The 23706-nt window shown below is 27.2% G+C and overlaps 1 protein-coding gene across 1 annotated transcript in view; it reads left to right on the top strand.

The window, feature by feature from the left end:
- LOC100199042 (alpha-adducin) overlaps positions 1 to 22923 on the top strand; it is a 35702-nt gene extending 12779 nt beyond the window's left edge. The window contains exons 3-9 of the mRNA XM_065792483.1: positions 1 to 44; positions 13345 to 13395; positions 18627 to 18719; positions 20939 to 21037; positions 21123 to 21299; positions 21392 to 21646; positions 21722 to 22923. The exon at positions 1 to 44 is cut by the window's left edge and continues 54 nt beyond it. Coding sequence (XP_065648555.1) covers positions 1 to 44; positions 13345 to 13395; positions 18627 to 18719; positions 20939 to 21037; positions 21123 to 21299; positions 21392 to 21646; positions 21722 to 22183 — 1181 coding nt within the window. The 3' untranslated portion in view covers positions 22184 to 22923. The remainder of the gene's footprint in view (positions 45 to 13344; positions 13396 to 18626; positions 18720 to 20938; positions 21038 to 21122; positions 21300 to 21391; positions 21647 to 21721) is intronic.
- The last annotated feature ends 783 nt before the right edge of the window (positions 22924 to 23706 follow it).

Genomic DNA, 23706 nt, shown 5'->3' with positions numbered 1-23706 from the left:
ATATTAAATGTGTTATACATGTTCATACAGCAGATGTTGTTGCAGTGAGTTTTTATTTTTGAATAATTATTATGTTTTATATATATATATATATATATATATATATATATATATATATATATATATATATATATATATACTGTATGTACTGAAGCCCTCCGCAGCAGGCTATTTCAGTTTGGCATCAAAGAAGTTATCTAAACACGCATTCATAGTTTTGCCCATCTAAAACAAATATGACAGTTTTGCCCACCTAAAACAGACAGACAACGCAGGCAATAAGCATTTTCACAGGCTTTTTTGATATTTTAATAAAAAAGCTTATGGATAAAATAAAATTGGATTATGTTTTAGTAATAGTTTTTTAAGTTTTTTACTGTAATTTTTTGTATTATATTAATAAATCAAAAAACAATCATCAGCAGCAGTTGTTTTTCTGATACTCATTTATTCAAGCTTTGTAACATTTTCTAGAAAAATTATTTAAAAGAATGTTGCGTATGACAAAATTTTTCAAACTCTATTTTAATATGTATTTAGATCACTTTTTTATTGAAGCAATTCATTATTTTATTAAAACTATTTTTCGTTACGTTTCTTCTAATTTTCATATTTAAAAACATCCTTTTTTACTCTCCTTTTTATGAAACATTTTTTCTAATTTGAAAATTTTCTCACTTAAATAGCTTGAAGTGAGAGAGCAAGTAATTATAAGAAAAGACTAATAATTACTTGCTCTAATAATAAAAACGGTAATTAAAACTTAAATGAGTTTGATACTTTTAAAACTGTTTTTGTGTTACTCAATTCAAATTTAAATGAACAAGTTTTTGTTACTGGCTGTTAAAAAAGATTTAATTTAAGTTTTAAATAAGAGTGTATCTATTATTTTTACTTTGATTAAGTTGTATTTTAGATGCTAAGTTAAAAATGCAACTATAAAAATATTGCGTATTAACATTATAATTTGTGTCTTTTTACAGTTTTTTTTTAAAATGCCTTTTAATGAAAATCTTATACTTGTCATTTGAACTTATTGAGTTTACTTATCTTGAAGACGCTCACAAAAACGTAACAATGAATAAGAATTTATATATATATACAGGGGTTATGATAAAGCAAGTGTGATTGCTCCCGCCACCCGAAACGTGTCTAAAACTTTCTTGGTTTAAAAGTTTAAATAGCTTTTTTGAATAACAAGTTGCTTTAATTTCTCCATCAATAGATTGCTTTGGAGCTTTTTTTAATGATATGTTTTATATTCTTGAGGTCTAAATGTTTTTCCTATCAAAGCTTGGCTGCATTTAAATTTTCTTGCAAGATCTCTATGCGACTGACATAGACCTTTATAGTGAGAATAATAGATTTGGCTTTTTTTATTTAAAAAAAAAGTTTTTTCTTTTTCCACTTCCAAAAGTTCCACTTTCAGCTTCTCTTTTAATATGCAGTACAATCTCTCTATTTTGAATCTCCTTAAGTTGAAAACCTCCATAATTCGATTAAATGCAAAGTAACCGTGAAATGCACTTAAGAACTTTCTAACTTTGTTTAACTTTCTATAATTCGAATCTCTATAATTTAAAAAACCTCCACAATTCGAATGGATTTTTCAGAGCCATCATTAAGATTTGCTCTGTAAATCAAACTTTTTTATTTTCTGGTGTGTAAAAAACTTGTTAAACTATGGAATTCTTTTCGAGCTTCAAGAAAAGTTCAAAAACTTAACCTTTTTTCAAATTTTGAATGTTTTGAGTTTTTAAAAACAATTAGTGTGAACTATTTTCCTCTGTTTAAAAAAAATCATGACATTAAAAAGACTGTATAACGTAAACAACTTAAAGCGGAAATACGAAGCTTTATTGAAATTGGAAAAAGGAAAAACAAACAAAGATGTTGCAAAAATTTTTGGTAATCCACCAAACACTCTTTCAACCTGGAAAAAGAATAGAGATGAAGTCTTTGATGCTTTTTGTCAAGGAAATTTGACTCAACAGGTGAAAGTTGATATTATTATTAATAAAGCTATACTTAAATGGTTCAAACAATTGAGAGCTGATAATATCCCAATTAGTGGTTTTATGGTTTAAAAAAAAACAACTTTATATTTTGCAAAAGAGTTAAGCTTCAAAAATTTTCAAACTTCAGATGAATGGCTCGACAAATTTATTTTATTTTATCCAATTTTTATGATTAATGGCTTTACACTATATGATTATTTTACAGCTGTTTTCTTTGATTGTTTTGAGAAAATAAAATAAATATTTTCCAGAATTGGACATTATGGAAACATGCAAAGGCGTCAAAGTTACATTCAAACATGTACAAGTTATGTCTAACCAATTATAAATTTTTTTTTATAGGTATGGTATATCTTTAAAAACCATTTCTGGAGAGGCAAAGTTGGTTAATGAGCAAATGATCGCTAATTGGAAAATCGAAATCTCCTAGATGTTTCAAGGGTTTAAAAAAAATAATTTTTTGCTATCAATCAAAAAGTTTAATGTTGGCAGAATTATTTAAGGAGTGGGTTAAAGAAATTGACCTAAAGTTTAGTTTTCAAAAAAGAAAAATTGCTTTTATTATAGATAATTGTTCTGCCCATCCTAAATACAGATTGATTGATTTGATTGGGTGGAGCTTATCTTTTTTCCACCAAATACAGCCTTGATCACCTAACCTATGGATCAAGGAATTATTCATACTCTTAAAGCAAAATATTGCTCACTTGCAGTGAAAAAGCAGATTGCTGCCTTGGAAAAAGAGAACAAGACACTTAAGTTTTCTATTTTAACTGCTATGTTTATTCTAACAAAAGCATGGAATTCCATTCCAAATCAGACCTTTATAAATTGTTTCAAGAATTAGGAATATTATTAGAAGCAGCAGAAAAGCGTATAAATATTAATAACAATCCTTTCTGTGGTTTAGATGTAGAGGAGTTAGCTGTAATGGAAAACTTAAAAAATGATTTTGAATTATTAAAATGCGAAATTTGATGCAGATTTTAACCTCACGGCCGACGAGTTAGTAGACAAAGTTTTCAGTGTTTGCATTCTCAACAAATCATCAAATAAATATAGGGGAGAGTGGGGCACAGCTGAACAAAAATTGTTAAGTTTTGATTTACTAAAATTTTTCTGCTTGTAACTTTACTCCGAAGTTTAATACAAATAAAACTATTTTTGGTGGGATTAAATTATGTCCAAGAAAGATAAAAACAGTTGTATTTTGTAGGTGACATGCATTATAACAAAGCTTGCAAAATTGTTCAGCTATGCCCCATGGTGGGGCACAGTTAAAACAGGGATGGGGGCACACTTGAACTTAGCATTTTCTACAATTGATTCCCATGACAAATTAGGCCCAGTAAAACAATAAAAAGCAAGAACAAATGCAGTCAGCAAAAACTTTGTGCATTAATACTGAATAAACCAAACGTCTTACATGCACAATACTTATATAGCAGGTGAAAGAACATACAGCTATAAAATTACTATAAAATACAGCTATAAAGCTTTTAATTGTTTATTTTATCTTGGCATTTGTTTTATCTTTTTATTAATACTGTCCATGCCCAGCTTCTGTTTGCTGGATGAAGATCTTGCTTGAATAGCCTTCTCCAACGCTTTTTTCTCCGGTGTGTCTGTGAGAATTCTGGTGGAACCTTTTTTCCTTCCTCAAGTGATCTATCATGGTGCTGCTTTTGGAAAAGGCCTGACCTCAGCCGGACTGACGATCCCAGTAGGTGCAGACTGAACTGGAGGTGGCGACTGAACTGATGTAGACAGTGCAGACTGAACTGCAGGTGCCGACTGGACTGATGAAGATGGTGCAGATTCAGCTTCAAATTCAATATCTCTCTGCAATGTGCTGTGGTCTGCCATATCAGGTCTGACTTCACAGCTGTTTCTGCTCTCTACAGGATTTTCTCTGTCTGTTACATATGATGATAGAAACTTGTTACTGTCAAAAATATCACAATTAAAAGGATCCCTAACACTCTAAATTCAGAAGTAATGTTTGCAGCAGTAAATGCCAGTGGGAAAGCCTGTCCAACTAACTCTGCGATTTCATTAATAGTTATCGGCTGGCCTGGATGACTTGCCATATAGCCTGCACAAGCATTGTTGTAAAATCATTAGAGCCTCTTGACAGGTCCGTCTATAGACTTTACAAGCATTGTTGTAAAGTCTATAGACGGACCTGTCGAGAGGCTGTAGTTTATGGCTGCAATGCGGCGGGAAAGTGGGAAGTACAATCCCACTGTCTTTAGCTAGACTTAGTGAAGCTATTGATAAATGGCTTTCATGATTGTCCATAATCAGCAGCACCGGTTCTTCTTTCGAACACTTGACATTTTTGATAAAGTGTTTCATGCACAGTTCCCAGTTTTCAGCCGTCATCCACCCTGACGGATGCGAAAGCCCTAAACTTCCTGGGGGATCATTCTTTATCATTGAATTCTTAAAGTAGACATGTGGGAAGATGAATACTGGCGGTATGAAGTTTCCAATTGCATTAACTGTGCAGCATACAGTAATGAGAGTACCACGTTCTGCCGATGTTACTTGACCAACCTGTTTTGCACCCCTTTCTGCAATGACCTTGCCAGTTGAATAGACAGTTGTGACACCAGTTTCGTCGACATTAAAGATTTGATAAGGCTGGAACTTATGTCGCTGACAGACATCAATTAGATTGTCAAAAAATGCACCAACATTTGTTTTGTTAAAACTAGTAGCTCGTGACAACCTTGTTGCTTGTGGTCATCGAAGGGACAAAGTCACATTACAACGCACAAACCCCCAAGCCAGCGGTTTGTTCCAGTATCCAATTGTTTGGAACAACTTTGTTGTTTGCCTGTGCGAATTCAAAAGCCAGAGAATGAGCTTCTTTCATCGACAAACCGTGGTGAAGTCTGGACACCTTAAGTAAATATTCAACCAACAACTGCTCATCATCATTACTCATCATCATTACTCATCATCATTACATCAATGCTCATCATCATTACTGAAAACCTGTCGACATGAATAATTTGGTACAAAACAAATGATAGTGTCACTCCCAGTGTTCTTAAACTTCGTTACGTACCCGGATAGCTTAGACTTTGCAATTCAATAGTGACTGGCAGTCTGACACAATGACATGTTTCGGTTGGCGACAGCTTTGGATGCGGCCAACATATCTGCACTGCTGGTTTTACCGACATCTGTCTTGAACCCTGGATCGAACCATATTGAGATTTTCCTGTATATATATATATATATATATATATATATATATATATATATATATATATATATATATATATATATATATATATATGTATATATGTATATATATATATATATATATATATATATATATATATATATATATATATATATATATATATATATATATATATATATATATATATATATATATATATATAGGACTAATGAACTGCAGATTTAAGAATTAATAACAGCATCATTATTTTTGTTCAGTAGTGTCCCACACTGTAGCGGTCTACTGACATGACCATACGTAAATAATGTGCCGAAATCATTGAGTACAGTTGCATTTTCTAAATACGTGAGTTACAATTCTACTGATAAAATCAAAATTGAAAAGTAATAATCTCAATTTGTTTACACCAAGCTTCACAAAAAGGAATATTTATCTGAATTTAATTAAATACTAACATGATCAGCGTAACACTGTGTAACGTCCGCAGTTGAGCATAGATAAATGAATTGTGTTGATTTTTATGTCTTTGATGGCTTTGTTCAACTGTGCCTCGTGTACAGCTGTGCCCCACTCTCCCCTATCATTGCAAAAATTTCTGGACATGATGCTATTGAAACTGAAGACAAATTCGATGATGAGCGTGTTGATGTTTCTAATGATGCTACAAAAGCAAGTTTGAATGAAGCAACGCACGCTATCACTGTACTTGAAAAATCCTTGTGCAGTCTTTATTCTAACTTTGGAGATAATTTGACAAAGGCTCTTAATATAAATCGTGTCATTGGCATGGATTTATAAGCTCATAAAAGACAATCTACAATTACCAAATTTTTTTTGAAAATGTAAAAGTTTAAAATGCATAATATGTATTGCATTTAGGCCTAAGAATTACTATTTGTTTGTTTGTTTGATTTCTATTCGTTACTTTGACGAGAATATTTGAAAAAAAGTCAACTTTCTATAATTCAAAAATCTCTCTAATTCAAACTTTTATTATTCCCCATTAAATTCAATTTAGAGAGATTGTACTGTATTGAGTCTGTTTATATCGCTGCAAACTAAAACATTTTGAAATTTTAACTTGCGACAATGAAGGGTTTTGAAGAAACATTTTTTAAATTTTTTTGTTTTAATACTTGTTTACTCATTTTAATATAATAACAATGATAATCAATACTTATTAATTAAAAATTAAAGGGTGCTGAATTTCATCCTGTCCAATCGATGCATATATATATATATATATATATATATATATATATATATATATATATATATATATATATATATATATATATATATATATATATATATATATATATATATATATATATATATATATATATATATATATATGTATGTATGTATGTATATATATACATATATACAGCTCTCAGAATAAGGGTTGGCATTCAGCAATTCCGACCTAATTGCCGACCTAAAAGTGTTTGAGGTTGCAAAAAATTGCCAACCTCATTTTTATGTTTTATGGTAAGACCTTTGTATTAAATTTTATTAGCCTACCTGATGCTGACCTGATGTTGTATATGTGTGTGTGTGTGTGTGTGTGTGTGTGTGTGTGTGTGTGTGTGTGTATGTGTGAATATATATATACATATATATCAGGCCTTGTTAAGAAGCGTTACGCAGCTCGCATTTTGCCTGCGATAAAGCGATTTGCCTACGCGTTCAGCAGTTTTGCACTACGCAAAAACTTATATCTTTTAAAAATATTTGAATTATCTTTTGATTGTCGTTAACGTGACGTTTATTCAGTAGAAATAAAGTTGTTAGTAAAAGCATTTAACCGCAATTGTAAACTAATAGATTTTTTGTTAAAAAAACAGTTTGTTTCATAATTTTTTTTGTTGTTGTTAAAAATTAGTTAAAAAAAAATAAAGTGTTTTAAGTTTTATCTTGAGGAATTAAATACATAAATTCCTTTTAAATATAAAAATTATTTTTAGTCATAATAGTTTGAAAAATGCACTATTTTGTTTATTGTTAATTCAATAACGTAAAGTTTTAATGACGTTCGTTATGAAAATAAATTATGATCACGAATATGTTATCGGTAACTGATAAATATAAAAAAAAAACTCTTTATTGTTTAAAAACATTATTAAAAAGAGTTCACAAATTAAATAAGAAAAAATTTATTAACAGTTAATAAAATAACCAAAAACTTACTGTAAAATCATAAGAAAATAAACAAACATTATTTTATGTTTCATGAAAAGAATATTTTTTTCAAAATAAAATTCAGTTCATATTTAAAAAAAATAATAAAAATGATTTTTTAAATAAGAACTTAGATTTTATTTGTAACTTTTGTTATAGTGAGAAAAAAACAAACTGTATGATTTTTAACGCGTTAATGAAATAACTTTAATTACAATGCGGTACTTGAAAAGACGCTAGTGACGCAATATAACTTCTAACGATGCAAAATATATTTGCTGAGTTGAGTTACTTAGAAATGCATTACGCGTTTTTCGCTACGCAGCGAAATCTCGTAACAAGGCCTGATATATATATATATATATATATATATATATATATATATATATATATATATATATATATTATATATATATATCAGGATGCGACAAATCGTTTTTTTTAATGGAGCGTTGATGTTTGTATCTTAATTTATTGGCAAACATCTAATTTAAGAGATATATATTAAATATGGGAGTTTTATTTTCAGATAATTTTTATTCTATTTAGTAAGTTATTAGATATATCAAAGATGTATTAATGCTTATTGAAATTATTCAATTGTTATTTTTTCAAAACAATTTTTATTGCATTTGCAAAGTGCAAGTTATTGATAATTAATATGCAATGACATAATGGTTGTCAACTGTTACCCATTGATACTAAATAGTAAATTTTTCTCAATTTAGTTTGTTAAGTTTATTAACTAATAAAAAAGCTTATAAGTTTAACTAAATTATAATAAAAGGAACTTAAAATAACGTAAATGACATTTTCTTTTTTGAAACTTTTTAAAATAGTAATATCATATTAAGTATTTAATAATAAGTAAATAAAAATATGATATTATTGGTGTTGTTAAATGCACAATAAAGAAATGAAAATTATAATAAACATAAAATTTTATATATTCTATTAGATTATAAAATTATAGCAAAACTTAAAAATACTTTTTAAAACATTTTCAAGTGTTTTTAATATGCAAACAAACGTAACTTCACTTAAAGGGAAATAAGAAAATTTTAAAAAAGTACGCTACAGAAGATAGCAATCATACTGTTTAAGAATGGTTTCTTTTAAAGTAATTGCAAATGCGTTTATTTTAAGTAAAATTTTGCATACTTTTATATATAATAATGTATCAGGGGCTATTCTACGAAAATAATTAGGGCGGTGGTACTCCCCTCCCCCCTCAGTGTAAGGAAATTAGCTGCATTTTTCCCCCAAAAAAAATGATATTTAGCATTAAAAAAAAAAAAAATTGCTAAAACATAATTACTTTCTTCAATAAAGTACTTAGTTACTTTTCTTAAAAGTAGCGCTATCAAAGATAGTCAGGGGTGTACCCTCATGGTCGTCCGGTGGCACGGGATGAATCGTTTTCTCCAAGGGCGACTGAAAGTAAAATAAAATGCCTGTCAGTAGCTCAGCAGGATGACAGTTTGTTATTTACAAAAGTGTGTTTATTAATAAAACCATATTTTGATCTAATTAAATTTTATTCCTTGCAAGTATTTAAAAGAAAATTTTCAAAAGCATTTAAAGCACACATGCAACCAATCACTTTTTAGTTTTGCGATTTGACCCCAGCCATTGTCTTACATCGTTAGATTTGTTACAATGAGTTGATTTAAGTTTGATATGTCACCGAAATCTTAAAATTTCTTTTAGCAAAATATTTACATTTTTGGGGCCAAAAGGCCCTTAAAATGTAAATATTTAAGAATTTTTCTCCAAATGCAGGACATAAGTTAAAAAAAAACTAACATTAAAATTTGATATATATATATATGTATATATGTGTATTCTTTGTATATGTATATATATATATATATATATATATATATATATATATATATATATATATATATATATATATATATATTCTTTGTAGATAAATAAAAATACTTATTATGTCGCATCCAATAAAAAAAGTGTGATCATGATACAAAGCGAAAAAATATTTTTTACTTTTGTGCCTACAAAACATTAAGACTATTAAATATGCAAGCGATAAAAGAGAAAGTGCCCACTTTTGATTTAGATTGCAATTATTCAAAAAATCCACTTGGCATATGTGATAAATGTAGAAATAATATACGTAGAAAAAACTACTTGCCAGATTTAGTTATTGACTGGACTAAAAACTTTGCTACACCTTTAACCAGAAACTCTGCTATTTGTCACAGTAAAATATGCCAACTAACCAGTTTACATTTAAGAACCCGAACAAGTTTTCAAGTCGCGTTCACCCCATGAAAAAATTTGTAAAACTTGTCTTTCAAACATCAAAAAGGGAAAGAAGCACAAATGTGGAAATAAAACGTCAGCTGTAAAAATATTAGAAAAACTTCTCAGCTAAAGTTAAAGATCAGATTTCTTCTCAAGTTATCTCAGAAAAATTATATGAACAAGGATCAAAAAAAAGTAAACTTGCTATAGGTGCAAAACCTTTACAAATATCAGTAGGACCCTTGAAAATAAACCTAGACAGATCATTTTGAATGATTTGTAAAGGATTCAATTAAGACTTACATCGTCCAACAAGAAACTGATACAGCTAGCAAAAGAACTCAGGTAAGAACAATTTTTTAAAGTATTTCTTACTCTTTTTAAGTATTATAGTTACCCTTAATTTAAAAAAAAATTATTTTAAACAGAACATCAATTAAATGGAAAACTTGCATACAAGCAAACCTACAAGAAGCACTTCTGGTAATTGATGGTACATTTGAAGATTGTTTTATAATTGATTATTAAGAATTTTATGTAAAAAAAGAAAATTTAAAAGTAAATGAAAATGTAATTATTATTAAGCGCGCCAATATTGAGGAGTTTGCAAAGTTGCTTATTGTGATTAAAGAAAGGAACTTAAGCATTCAAACAGTCAAATTTGGTATTGATGGATGAAGAGGCTTTATTTATTAGAGGCTTTAAGAAGGTTTCATTCCAAATTTCATTCCAAATATGTTTATGAGAATTATGATTCAGTCAAAACAAAAAAAATGGTACAACTTTTTGTAAAAATAAAAAATTCTTACTTTAGATCTGTTTCAACCTACTGTTAGATTGTGAGAGCAAAAGTTTAGAAAGACAAAACTTCAATGAGTACATATGAAGAACCTCAGAATTCAATATATAAAGAATGTTCTGTAAAAGCTTCTTTTTTACTAGCTTTAGTTCCGAATGTTCTTGAAAGTCACTACAATGTTTCTATTTAATGAACTGTCTTAATTTAGATGAAATAAAACACTCATTTGTAGCATTTGTAAGCTTTGTTAAATGTGTGGTTTATCTTCAAGTGCTATGGCTACAAACCTTGCCATATATGTGAATGGAAGCGAATACTACCATTTAAAGAAGAAAAGCTTAAAACTTTTGGTTCTTTAGAGGAACAATACACAAAGTTTTTTCAATCAGGTGCAATAAAATGTAATGCTAAAGAATTTTGCAACGTTGTTAATCCTCTATTGATACACGCAGAAACCAGCGACCACTTAGCCACAGATTATCTTTTCCCGCCAGAGTTACACCTAATGGAGGGAGCTGTTAATCATATTTATAATCATATAGAGAAATGTGGTGGTGAAAATGAAGTTTCTAAAGTGTCAATGATTTCAAATATTTTGAAAGAGGTCCAGAATAATGGCAATGCCTCCCATAAAATCCTTCAAAATTATGATAAGTACATGCATGCATTGCCAATTAAATCGAAGACCTTGGCAGAAGGGCTTAAAATTTTAAACAATTTGGTTGAGTCTTGTTTTGGACAAAAACTTCATCATGATTTTCAAAAACATATTCAAAATTTTGAAAATCACTACAGAACACTGGTTAAAGATTATGAAATGACTTTGAATTGAAAATTCATTTTATTTTAAAACATGCTTTTTGTGCAGTAAGAGGGCGTGGATTAGGCTGCTACTCTGAACAAGCTGTAGAAGCAATTTGTAATGAATTGCTTCAACAGCTTTAATAATGAATCTTCGAATAGATTCAAAGTTTCCAAAAGTAACAGTTCCTTTTCTGAACATTTAAAAAAAGATGTTATCAGTTTCAACGGAAAAAACCCTGTAAGTATCGCAAATGCTCCTGAAAATATATTTATGTTTTAACTTTATTTAATCATAACTTTTTATGCTACTGTCACAAAAGTATGTTAAGTTTATTAATAAACTGAATCTTAATAATATAAAACATTAGTTAATGTGTTTGTATATATATGTAATGTGCATGGGTTTATATTTTAGAAATGACATACTCATGACAGTCACATCAAAATGATATACTCTATTTATGACTCATTTTCACACCTTAAATGGCTAAACAATTGATAAATTTGTTATTTAAATTTATTTAAAAAAAATAAAAAGTTCCATGAAGTTGGGTAAAAAACCGGAATTGGGTCCTTTTAAGTTTTAGGGGCCTTTTGGCCCCTAAAACGTAAATAGTTTTTTAAAAAGAGTTTGATGATTTCAGTGACATATCAAACCAAAATCTACTCATTGTAACGAATTGGGCCATTTTGGCCCCTAAAACGTAAATAGTTTTTTAAAAAGTATTTTGGTGCTGTAGCAACACCAAAATACATTTGGTGTTGCTACAACACGATTTCGTATATTTCGCAGACCAAATATCGCTAATCTTGAAAAAGTGGTCTTAATTACACAAGCGATTATAGCTTTACATAACTTTTTTATGAAAAAAAGATCAGCAAATAATTTTCTCTACTGTCCCACAAATTACACTGATGTTGATGGTCCTTCTGGGTTTAGACCAGGTGATTGGAGGAAAAATAATTCATGTTCTGCTGCACTACAACCACTGTCACAATTAAGTTCTAACAACTACTCAAAAGATGCAAAACAAGTTAGAGACGGCTTTAAAAAATACTTTCTTACACCAGAAGGAGAACTGGGTTGGCAATTTAGCTTAGCAAATTTGTTTAAAATGTTAGCCCATTCATGTTTCAATAAAAAAGTAAACTAAAATCTCTGTAAAGTTTCTGAAATTAGTAAAAAAAGTTTCACTCTTGATAAAATTTAAATTATGATAGTTTACTCAAATATTTTGTATAGTTTATACTTGTAAAATTCTGTATAAAACAGATAAAAAAATAAAGCATAATGAAGTGAAAAAGATTATGAGACTCAAAGCATCTTCACAAATTGATGTAAATAAACTAAAGAATGTATTGTTAAAAAATCACTATAGTAAGTAATGAGTTTTATGGTAATGGCTAACAACTTTTAGGCAAAATATTATGAAACTTTGTAATCTTATATTTTTTTAAAAACAAAGTTATAAAGTTTTTTTGTATTTTCCCGAGCAAAATACAAAAAAACTTTTACACTGGACTGTTAATTATCGTAGTGGACGACTCAAATTAGAAATAAAAATTGTTTTAGTTTGCCTGCCGGGCGACCGGAAACTGGAAGGTACACCACTGTGATAATCATCATGTTTTAGCATGGTTTCTTTTAGAATCTTAAAAAAGTGTTTTTAAAATTTAGTGACTAATTGTTTATTATTATAAATATGTGTTTTTATAATCAATAAAAAAACTATTAATAGTATAATTACTCTGAAAAAGAAATTGCTGAAGTAATGCATTCGTTTTTAAAAATTTTAAGCAAACGCCAACGTTTGCATATGTAAAAGTAAAGTTCCTTTTTCTGTCTTTTTTTTTAACAAATGTTCATCAATTTGTCGCGTTCTGTATATATATATATATATATATATATATATATATATATATATATATATATATATATATATATATATATGTATGTATGTATATATTTATATGTATATACATATGTATATGTACTATTTTTATTTTATTATGGTATATGTTATAATTAGTTTTTATGGGACTTTGTTTTTCAGGTGTCTGCTATGAAATGTGGTTTTCTAAGAATAAGTCAAGAGTCAATAATTGTAAGAATGGTTTACACGCAAATTTTTTTTTTTTTACTTTTCTGAAAAAAGATTTTTTTGAAGTTTTAAAAGTTAAAAGGCTAAAAAAATTTAAATCTTTTGAAACAAACTTAAAAATTTTTTTTTGAAACAAAAGTAAGTAATAGAGCTTATATACAATGAAAATAAGAAGTTCTTATCATATAAGAATTGGAAGACTTAAGTAAAATTAAGTATTTATAAGTAAATCCTGCACCAATACCTGACTTTTATATCAATTTGTTAGTTAGTGATGTTTTTAAATATGCTCTGTACCAAGTCATACCTTTTGTTTTTAAAATGTTTTTTTTTTTAACTATTATTGTAAAAAAGAATTTTTGTTATTGTTAATTTCATTTTGAATGTTTATCTTATATTGACTAATATTTTATATTTTATTTTTAAAGCCTTCTCAAAAGAGACATGCCCCTGCACACCTTATATAACCACGCACACATTTTTTTTTTTTTACAACTTGGGTATGGTTTTTTTTTTTGCATATTTTGATACATTAAGTGTTTCAAAAATCTGCTGAGAAAACTAAACTAATTTAATGAGAAAATTAAAAATAAATAAACCATAAACTGAAAAGAGAAAACAAACTTAACATAAATAAAAGTTGAACCAGAGAAAATAAAAGCGTAAAAGTAGTATATTTTTCCATTTAGAAGTCTCAATTAATAGTTCAAACCTAATAATTTGTTTAACTTAAAAGCGTCTTCATTGATAGTTTAAACTTAATAATTTTTTTTCTAAATCACCATATAACGCTTAGGTTAATTAATTGTTATATTTATGCGAACCCATATTGAATTTATGAAGACACACACAGGCTTTGCGAGCGTTACTTATTAGGTTTTTTGCATATTGTCGCAAAAGAATTATAGGGTTCTGTCTGCTTTTTTTATGTTATAAGATTTTAGCAATTTAAACATTAGTTAACAAATAATAGCAAAAACAAACAATTTAAAAGTTATATAAATAATATTATAAGTTATATAAATAATATTGTAACTGACCATTTCTATACTTATCTACTCCACACCAATTATATTTATAGGCATTTCCACTCCACACCAATTATATTTGTAGGCATTTCCACTCCACACCAATATATTTATAGGCATTTGTACATAATGTTATACTAACGGCAGAACTAAGAAGATGATATAATTTTAGCAAACAGAAATTATCAAGAGAGGAGAAAGTCATGGCAAAAAATCACAGTTTCAAATTTTCCACCTGGATGAGACAAAATGTTTCGTGTTTTTTCAATCTTGTCAATTTTTTTTAATGCAATAGCATAAATACAAAAATTCTAAACAAAGCAGTTTAAGCAAAAAAAGACTTGTAATTATTAGAATAGTTTTCTTATATTACACACGATCCACTTATGTAATGTTATATGAGTGGATTTTTTAAATTTTAACATTTTAAACAAATGTTTGTATATAAGCACAAATTTATTGCTATGCAATAAAGCTGTGCTTATATAGAGAACCCATTTAAAAAGTCTTGATTATATGCAATCTGTGTAAGGGATTTTTAAAATGGTTTGTTTTTCTAATACATGCAAAACTTCAATAGCTTAGTGGTTTAATGCACTGTCATCGGTGTTGTTTTGCACAGGTTCAAATCTGCCCCTTAACACAATACATTATTAATTTTTTCAGTCTGGGCATATATATTTATAGCTAAAAAAATCAATATATAAAAAAAGACTTTTAATATATAAAACAGCACTTTCTAGAGTAGCAGGACTGACTTATTAAATTTTTTCTTTATTAAGTTTCAGACCATTATTTTTTTTATAACATCTGCAGCTTTCTAGGAAAAATTACCTGTTTATTTATTTATGTTTGATTACCTTTTTAGGACAAATTACCACGTTAATAACATAAGTATCTCTATTATAACATATGCGCAACAAATTTCTACAGGTGTTTTGATGTTTTTAGAAATTTCAAGCTTTTTGAATAATTCCCTCTCTTTCGTTTGTTATATATATATAATATTTACAGAACTTCAAAAATGTTTTGTTTTATATATTAAAAAAATTGAAAAAGATTAGAAGAAAAAAAAAAAGGTGTCAGTAGAAGGGTTTGAACCTTGGCGATTCAGATCAGAAATGCTGCGAACTAACCACTTTGTTTATTGTTTGATTAAAATTTTAACACTATTAAATAAACAAAGGACTATAAAATTTTATAGACTTTTTTTTTTAATTTTGTATATTTTTATTTATAAAATAGTAAATAAATTCTATAAATCAAAATTATGGAGATGTTGCTGCAATGCAGTTTTCAAATAAAAGTAAAACTGTAAAACCTAATAATGTTTGAAGTTTGCATAAGTTAGATATTTGCATATACTTTCTGTCACATTTTCTTATAACAAAACGTGCTGCAACTCTTATTCTTTGGTTGCAATAGCTTTCAAGAGTTCTGTGTCAAAATGCTCAAAAGAACATTACAAATAGGATAAAGTTCAGTAATAATATGAAGAGATAATGAATAACAGCAGTAAAACATTTTAACAATAAAATATCAAGTTAAATTCTCACAATATCAAAAATGTTAGATATATCTTTATAATTCTTTGTAATGATAAGCAATTTTGCAAAGAAGTTTATATATAATGCTAAAAACCTTTTTGTTTGGTATTTAGTTATATCTAAAGATATCTTTTAACCTGTTTGATAAATGAAGTAAATAATGTTTTAAAAATTGCACGTTAGGTATTAAAAAAATTTTTAATGGCAATTCATTTTTTTCAAATAGAATAAATTTAGGCAAAATTTGAAAAAAATTAATTTTCTATAAAGTAAATATTTTATAATTAAAATATTCAGCAACAAGAAGAACTTATCTATCCTTTTAATAAGACAAAAATATATATGTATATTTTTTTCTAATGTAATCTTATTCCATGTTGGCTTCAGTAGCTTTAAATAAATATATCAATCTACAATGCCATTTATTTAATAGATAGGCCTAACTCCACTAAAACCAGAAAATCCCAACACATTGCATTTTTTCCATCTTTTCCAGTATTCTTTTTGGTGTAACGAATAGTATTTTTGTCAGTGAAGCGTCATATTATGTGTGGTCTACTGCCCTTATGTTCGGCTTTTAAAGAACTGTCTTTATTTAATCGTATAATTATTCAACATAAATTTGAATTGTTATTAATTGAGTACTTGGTGACAATTTCTTTTTGTTTGACTTATTTCTAATAATTTTTGATAACACATTCTGGAAAAACTGAATTATACTTGTTTCCTGCCATTATAAAGGGCCAATACCCCAAAAAGTTGACTGTGAGACAAAAATCCTTAATTGTTATTTTTTAGTAGTTATAAAAAAATTGTTTTGCACTTTTATACATAAAAATACAAATGCATATAAAACTACATACTTAATTATTTGCTTGTAGCCTTACTATGTACAAATATTTTCCTTATATGTAATTTTACCAATTTGATTCCGGGTTAGTTTTTTTTTTTTAAAAAAAGTGGTGTGTTCAGCAATTAAAGTTTTTTGATAAAAATGCTCAAGTCATCCGACATCCTAGACTAGAAAAAAGAAAACTAAAAAAATTACTTCTTAAATTTAATGCAGGTCAATTTTAAAAGAAGTTTTTAAAAAAATTTGACCATTGTATGTCTGAATTTGAATATGGTATGTCCAAACTTGACCATGGTATGTCCGAATTTAACCATGGTATGTCTGATTTTGGCCATGATATGTTCGAGTTTATTTACGGTATGTCCAAATTTGACCATGGTATGTCCAAGATGTTGTTGTATACTTCCAAGGTTGTATCAAGAAAAACATCAATTTATACTAACAATTGTTTAGAAAAATGACTTTTTTATTCGTTTATAATCCGCAAATGGCGATATAAGTTGAGTAACTTTATGGCAACTTTAGTTATTTATTATTTGGCTAGATTTATCAAATTCTGATTACTCTAAAGATTCCCAAAATGGATGAACAGTTATATCAAGTATAATGGCAAGGAATCCAACTCACAACTGTGCTTCAAGCGTTACCAGTTGAGCACTTTTGGAGACATTTCATTCACAAGATTAATGAAATGAGGATGGCAAGCTTTAACAGAACCTTGTTTAATCGCATCAAATTAAAAGTAAGAGATATTGATTTGATTTTTACAGTTGCTGTCTGAAAGGTGGCAAAGTTGAGATTTTCTATATAAGTTAAACTCAAAAATAAATAATTTATTTTAGAAAAAAACTTTTTTTCTAAAATAAATTATTATTTTTTTTTTTTTTATTTATAGTCATTAAAATTTTTTTTGTCAAATAACTTCATGCATCAACCAATAATTAAAAAATTAGTTATTTAACATAATAGTTAAATCAAATATTCAGTATATTTATGAGTATATTTATAGAAATTAAAATAGTTAAACACATTGTTAAATAAATCAAAATAATTTAAATTTTATATTTTTGTATTATATATAATAATTATAAATATATAAATTAAAATAAATAACAAGCTGTAACACTCGCTATTTCCTAATGCTAAGTCTTTAACAAGGCATTCACTTTGTAACAACGCAATACAATAAGTATGGTTAACCATAGTAACCATAGCTAGCCAATTTGAGTTGAAGCAAGAGGTAAGAAATCTGATCAAAATGTCTTGGCAAAGTTTAAAAGGATCAACTATGCAACACATTCGTAACTGATTGCTTTAATAATACTATCCAATACCTCCAGAATATTAGTCACGCAATTTCATACTGCTGACGTGATAGGAGATGATCAAACATAATGTGTACAATTTCGTCTGGTTATTAATTGGATCTGTTCGTAAACCTATAAATTAACCTATAAATTATATTTATAAAAATAAATTTAGAAATTGTTTTATATATTTATTGTGTTAATTGATTAAATATATATAAAAAGTTTTTTATTTACTCTTGCACTAAAAAGTAATTATACAACATAATTGGTTAAAAATATATTATTTCATACAATTAGTTTATAATTATTTTATATAATAATTATTAGTATATATAATAATTATTATTATTGTATATTATTATATTTTATAATAATTATTTGTATATATAGTTATTATTTACTTTATATATTTTTTTAATAAATCTTTTTCAATTTTTTTTTTTCATGTGCTACTACATGAACTCAAAATAATTAAATTTGAAATTTTAATGAAAAGGTTGGTAATGTTTCATATCATGATTACTATGGTATAATTGTTGATGATGTGGAAAAAGAAATTATTAAAAATGATCTGGGACCAAAAAATATGGTAAAACTTTATTATTTACACGCAAAGACATTTTATAAATTTTTTTTTATTAATATTCTTGAACATGACAAACTAAAGTTTTTATTATAAATTCATAAAAACATACAAAAATGAATACTCAGTACAAAATGTTTAATGCATACAAGATTCTTATATAAAATATCTTGCTGCAAATATGTTTGCGATATATTTATGACTATATATGAATATATTTATTTATTTACCACATTCATTTTCCTATTAAAGTGCAATTGGGTATTCAAAGTTTTTAATTTGTCCTTTGTCCACATGGCAAAAAGTATTGAGTTTGGTCAGATCAATTTTCAAGTTTGATCAACCTTGTTAGTCAAGGTTTATGTTTCGGAGTTTCAAAGAGACTCAGGAGATTTGTAACAATACTTTTAAAAAAATGAATAAATGAGTACTCTCCTTTACTGAAGTGGCTCTCTTAGACTCGGGAATGAATTCAGTTTGAATAGAATGAATAAATTTCTTACAAAACTTTGTATGAAATAAATCTATTACAGCAAAATAAAAATTTGAATATAGTTTTTAATAAATAAGTTCAAGGGCTGCATTTTAATTGGTTAAAATAATATTTCAAGCAAGTTATTATCATCTTTAAGTTTTGAAAATAGCTTTTGTCTAGCCAGATATTATCTAGTTTTTATCTTGAGCCTATTTTTTTATGAAAAACTTTTTTAAATTCTAAATTGTGTTATTGTTTAGAATTTTAAAAATAATATTGAATGCCTTCAAACAAGGAGGAAGAGGGTATTTAGTAGCATGCTCATTCAAGGCATTCACTAATTAGTAACATAATTTTGAGATTATGTTACTAATTAAACTAGATGAGACACATGAGCTTAGAAAGTATTGGATGCTTTAACTCTTTAATGGGAAAATTGCACTATTTTGTTTCAGTTTCAAACTTGACTATATAGAACCTTTTCTTTTCTACTACTTAAAAAAATTTCTTCAAATTTTTAAATTTTTTTCAAAGCAATCCCTAGGTGCCAAGACAAGTTTTACTTATATTAAAGAGAATATTTAAAAAAATGTTTGGGCTTAATTTTTTTAATTAAACCAAAATAACAAAGGTATACCAAGCAAAACTAGCTTTTTAGTTTTGTCGAAGCTCACATTCTCCATTTTAGTCAGAACTTTATGTCTTTAAAGTTTAAATGCTTTTTTGACGCAATATACATGCTTTATAATTTATTCAAATGTGTTTAATTCTAAATAGTTTAGTATATAACATCATTGTAGAATTTTGAAATATAGTTTTATTTTTCTTCATGAATTACTAAACAATTTGTTAAGTTTTTTTTTGTTTTTTTTTTTCTAATTTTTGGAAAAAAATTCCGGTATTTTTAGCTTGTTTATTGCTATAAATTGGTTTTGTGTTACAATTAAAATGGTTATAATCTTTATCAAGGTTTCGTTAAAAAAATGTTTTGTATTTAATCATATAAAAGTATAATTAACAGCATTAATTAACATAATTAACAGCATTAATTTTATAAATTTTTCATCTGATACACATATTGTCGAAATGTTTATTTAGTCATGTGAGAGAATATTTGATGAAATTTACTTAGTATAACATGTACTAATTATTTTTGTTTAAAAAAGTTTTTTGATGTTTCTGAAAAACAATGACATAGAGTCAATAGTCCTACAATGACATCATTTTTTAAACTAATATTCTTAAGAATAAAACATTCTTGAATAAATTATAAAGTCTGTAGATCAAAATAAAGTCTGTGCATCAAAAAAAAAACGTGTATATTTTAAAGACTTGTAAATGTAAATTCTTACTAAAATGGAGATGGAAACTTTATTTAAAACTACAAAGTTAGTATTTCTTGGTTTACGTTTATTATTTTGTTTTAATCAAAAAAATTTAGCCCAAACAATTTTATAAACATTCTCTTTAGAATTGAAAATGTGAAGAGTCTAAAAGAATTATGTTAAATTTTTATTTATTTTTAAATATATTCTTTGTTTTCCTGTGAACTGTGGTCAAGCCTTTTTTTTTTAATTAAAACTGTAGTCATGCTCCATTTTAACCCTGATCAAATTTTTCTTCATCAATTGTTTGTTTTATTTAAATCTTATATAGCTTTTTATTCAAATTTTAAGTATTTTGAAATCTTTTTTATTCGTTGCCATTTTTATTTCTTAATAACAAGTATAATTTTTTCATATATTTAAAGATATTATTTCTACGTAATCATGGTGTTGCTGTGTGTGGTACTTCTATTGAGGATGCATTCCATCGACTCTGTAATCTTATGGAAGCTTGTGCAGCACAAGTAATATTTTATTGAAAATTTTTTATTTGATTGTTGTTGTTTTTATTATAAAATCATTTTTTATTTTTTCAAAATTTGCTTTTAGGTCAAAGCTCTGTCTGTTGGATTGGAAAACTTAAATATTATTAGCGAAGAAGCTTATGAGAAAGTTCAGAAAATAATGGAGGAAAAAGGAAGATGTATTTTTTATGGAGAGGGAAGATGTCAAATACCTCTTTATGAATGTTTTTTTGAGGCTCATATGCGTTTATTAGACTCCCAAGTAACTTTTTTTTGTACCATATGGTTAAGTTACTTTTTTCCTTCCATTTTTGCTTGAAAAATTTAGGTTTTTTGCTATTTTTATTGTATTAGGGTTATAGAACTGGCTACACTTACCACATGCCAGATGTATTTATTTCTGGTAAATCATCAAAAAAAATGCCTGACTGCTGTCTTCCTCCTCAGGCCACATCAGACAGAGAAATGCCTTATCATGTTTATTATGATTTTTGCGAAAGTAAATCACGTAGTCCTTCACTAGGTATGGGAAACAGTTATCAGAATAAAATGAAGTGGCTTAACAGTCCGGTTTTGGCTACACAGTATGTTAAGGAAAGTCCAGCACCAGTGAGTTAAAATTTATATACATATATATTTTCTTTTTTTTTTATATAATATATATACGTTTTATGTCTTTTAAAGACTACCCTGTTAGACGAAGGCGTTAAAACAAATTCAGTCCAAGATGATGTTTTTATTAATGAAACAAAAACAGTTACTTGTGCAATTCAAAATGGCAATACTGGAAATGAAGAAGTTTGTGTTGATGTTGTACCAACAAAACCTGAACCACCAATAACAGTTAAAAACCAAGTTTGTTCCACTGTAGAAACGAATGGAAGTGGGGTTGCTATAACAACAACACCTTTAAAAAATGATAGGGGTAGCACAGACCATTGCGGAAGTGCAACAGTTTTAACATATACACCTTTAAAAAATGACCTTGGGAGCACAGATAATTGTTTGACTCCATCTCTTAACAGCGAATCAGGATCTGTTCAGAGCAATCTTGATGGAAAATCTTCCCAGAAACTTAAAAAACAAAAAAGCTTCAAGGAGAAGCTGATGAAAAAACTTCATTTTAAAGAGGAAAAGACGAAATGAAAAAGTTTAAATATGTTAGGACAATATAATATAACAAATATAAACAACATCAAGGCTTTTGTTTATTTTTTTGAAAATTGAACTTAAAGTTTCATCATTAGGTATGTAAAAAGTAGATATTAGTAGGTACGTAAAAAGTTGATGAGCAAAGTCGATGTATACAATTTTTTATTTCATTTTAATTTCCAAAGAGTTTTGTTGATGTTATTGATAGCTCATATAATTTGTTGGATCTAGTTTTTATATTTAAATTTTTCTTACTTTAGAGGTTTCTATTATTTTAATTTACAAAAATTGTTATACAGTTATTTTTTTAGTGGTCGAGCTTTTACGTTTTTTTATATAACATGCAGTGTTACGTTATTGGGTGTGATATAACGTTATTTGGGCTTGACATATTAGGTCAAATTGAGCTGTGAAAACAGGTTATTTTACATATTTGCCCTAGCCAAAAACTTCTATAGGACCTATAGGATTTTGGAACAAAAAAAAAACTTTGATAACTATAAGCACTTTTTAAATTATGCGTTTTTTTATGTGTTTAATTTAATGGGGTTCAAATCTGAATTTTTTTTGTTCCAAGTTCTTATAGGATCTTAAAGGTCTTTTTGACTAGGGTGGTCATATTGTGAAAATAGGTTATTTTACATAATTGGTCATATTGTAAAAACAGGTTATTTTACATATTTGGTCATATTGTGAAAACAGGTTATTTTGAGAAAAATAGTTTTTAAACTTAACTTTTCGTTTTATATTTGTTATGTGTTTAAGTTTATTTGGCATTTTTTTCCTATTTTTGTTAATGTTGAATCCAGTTTTTTTTTGTTTTTTTTAATTCTATTTCGTCGTTGTTTATTACTTTTGTTTTCGTTTTTTAATTAAGGATAACATAACCTTAGCATTTGACACGTGTATTTTATGATTTTTATACAAGAAATAATATTTCATATGTATCATATTCATAGCTCAGTAATGAGAAATAAACAGCCTGACCAAAGTATAAAATAAAGATATCAATAAAGAGATAAACAGCCTGTAAACTAATAATGATACCTTTCGGACAAAAAAATGAGACCAAGTATTTTAATTAACTTTAGCTTAACTTTAAAAAAATAGTCAAGTTTCAACGCTGACGACTTCATTTCTAAAAATAAATATTTTTAAGTAAATCAGATTTAAGTTTAATCCACTTTAGGTTTAAAATGTTAAAGTAATCTACTTTTTGATAAGATAGCAATATGTAAAACTCCTCAACAAATATATTTTAACAAAAAGTATGTGAAAGTAATCATACAATTATGAAAATGTTAAGTATCTTTAGTTTAACTTTATTTGTAACAAATTTTCAAATCTCCAATAATGATTATGCTAAACTACTTTGTCCAAAAACATAAAAAAATACTTTCTTTTATACTTTATTCTAAAAAAAAAATGCTTTTTTATGATTTACAATTTAATTATATAATTTTTTATGCTCAATTATGAGCACTTCTAATAGCCAATTAAAAGTTTCACGAGATTCC

The sequence above is a fragment of the Hydra vulgaris genome, chromosome 03 (assembly GCF_038396675.1).
Source record: "Hydra vulgaris chromosome 03, alternate assembly HydraT2T_AEP".
NCBI lineage: Eukaryota > Metazoa > Cnidaria > Hydrozoa > Anthoathecata > Hydridae > Hydra > Hydra vulgaris.
The sequence above is the reverse complement of the archived record's forward strand: the minus strand, read 5'-3'. Positions and strand labels throughout refer to the sequence as shown.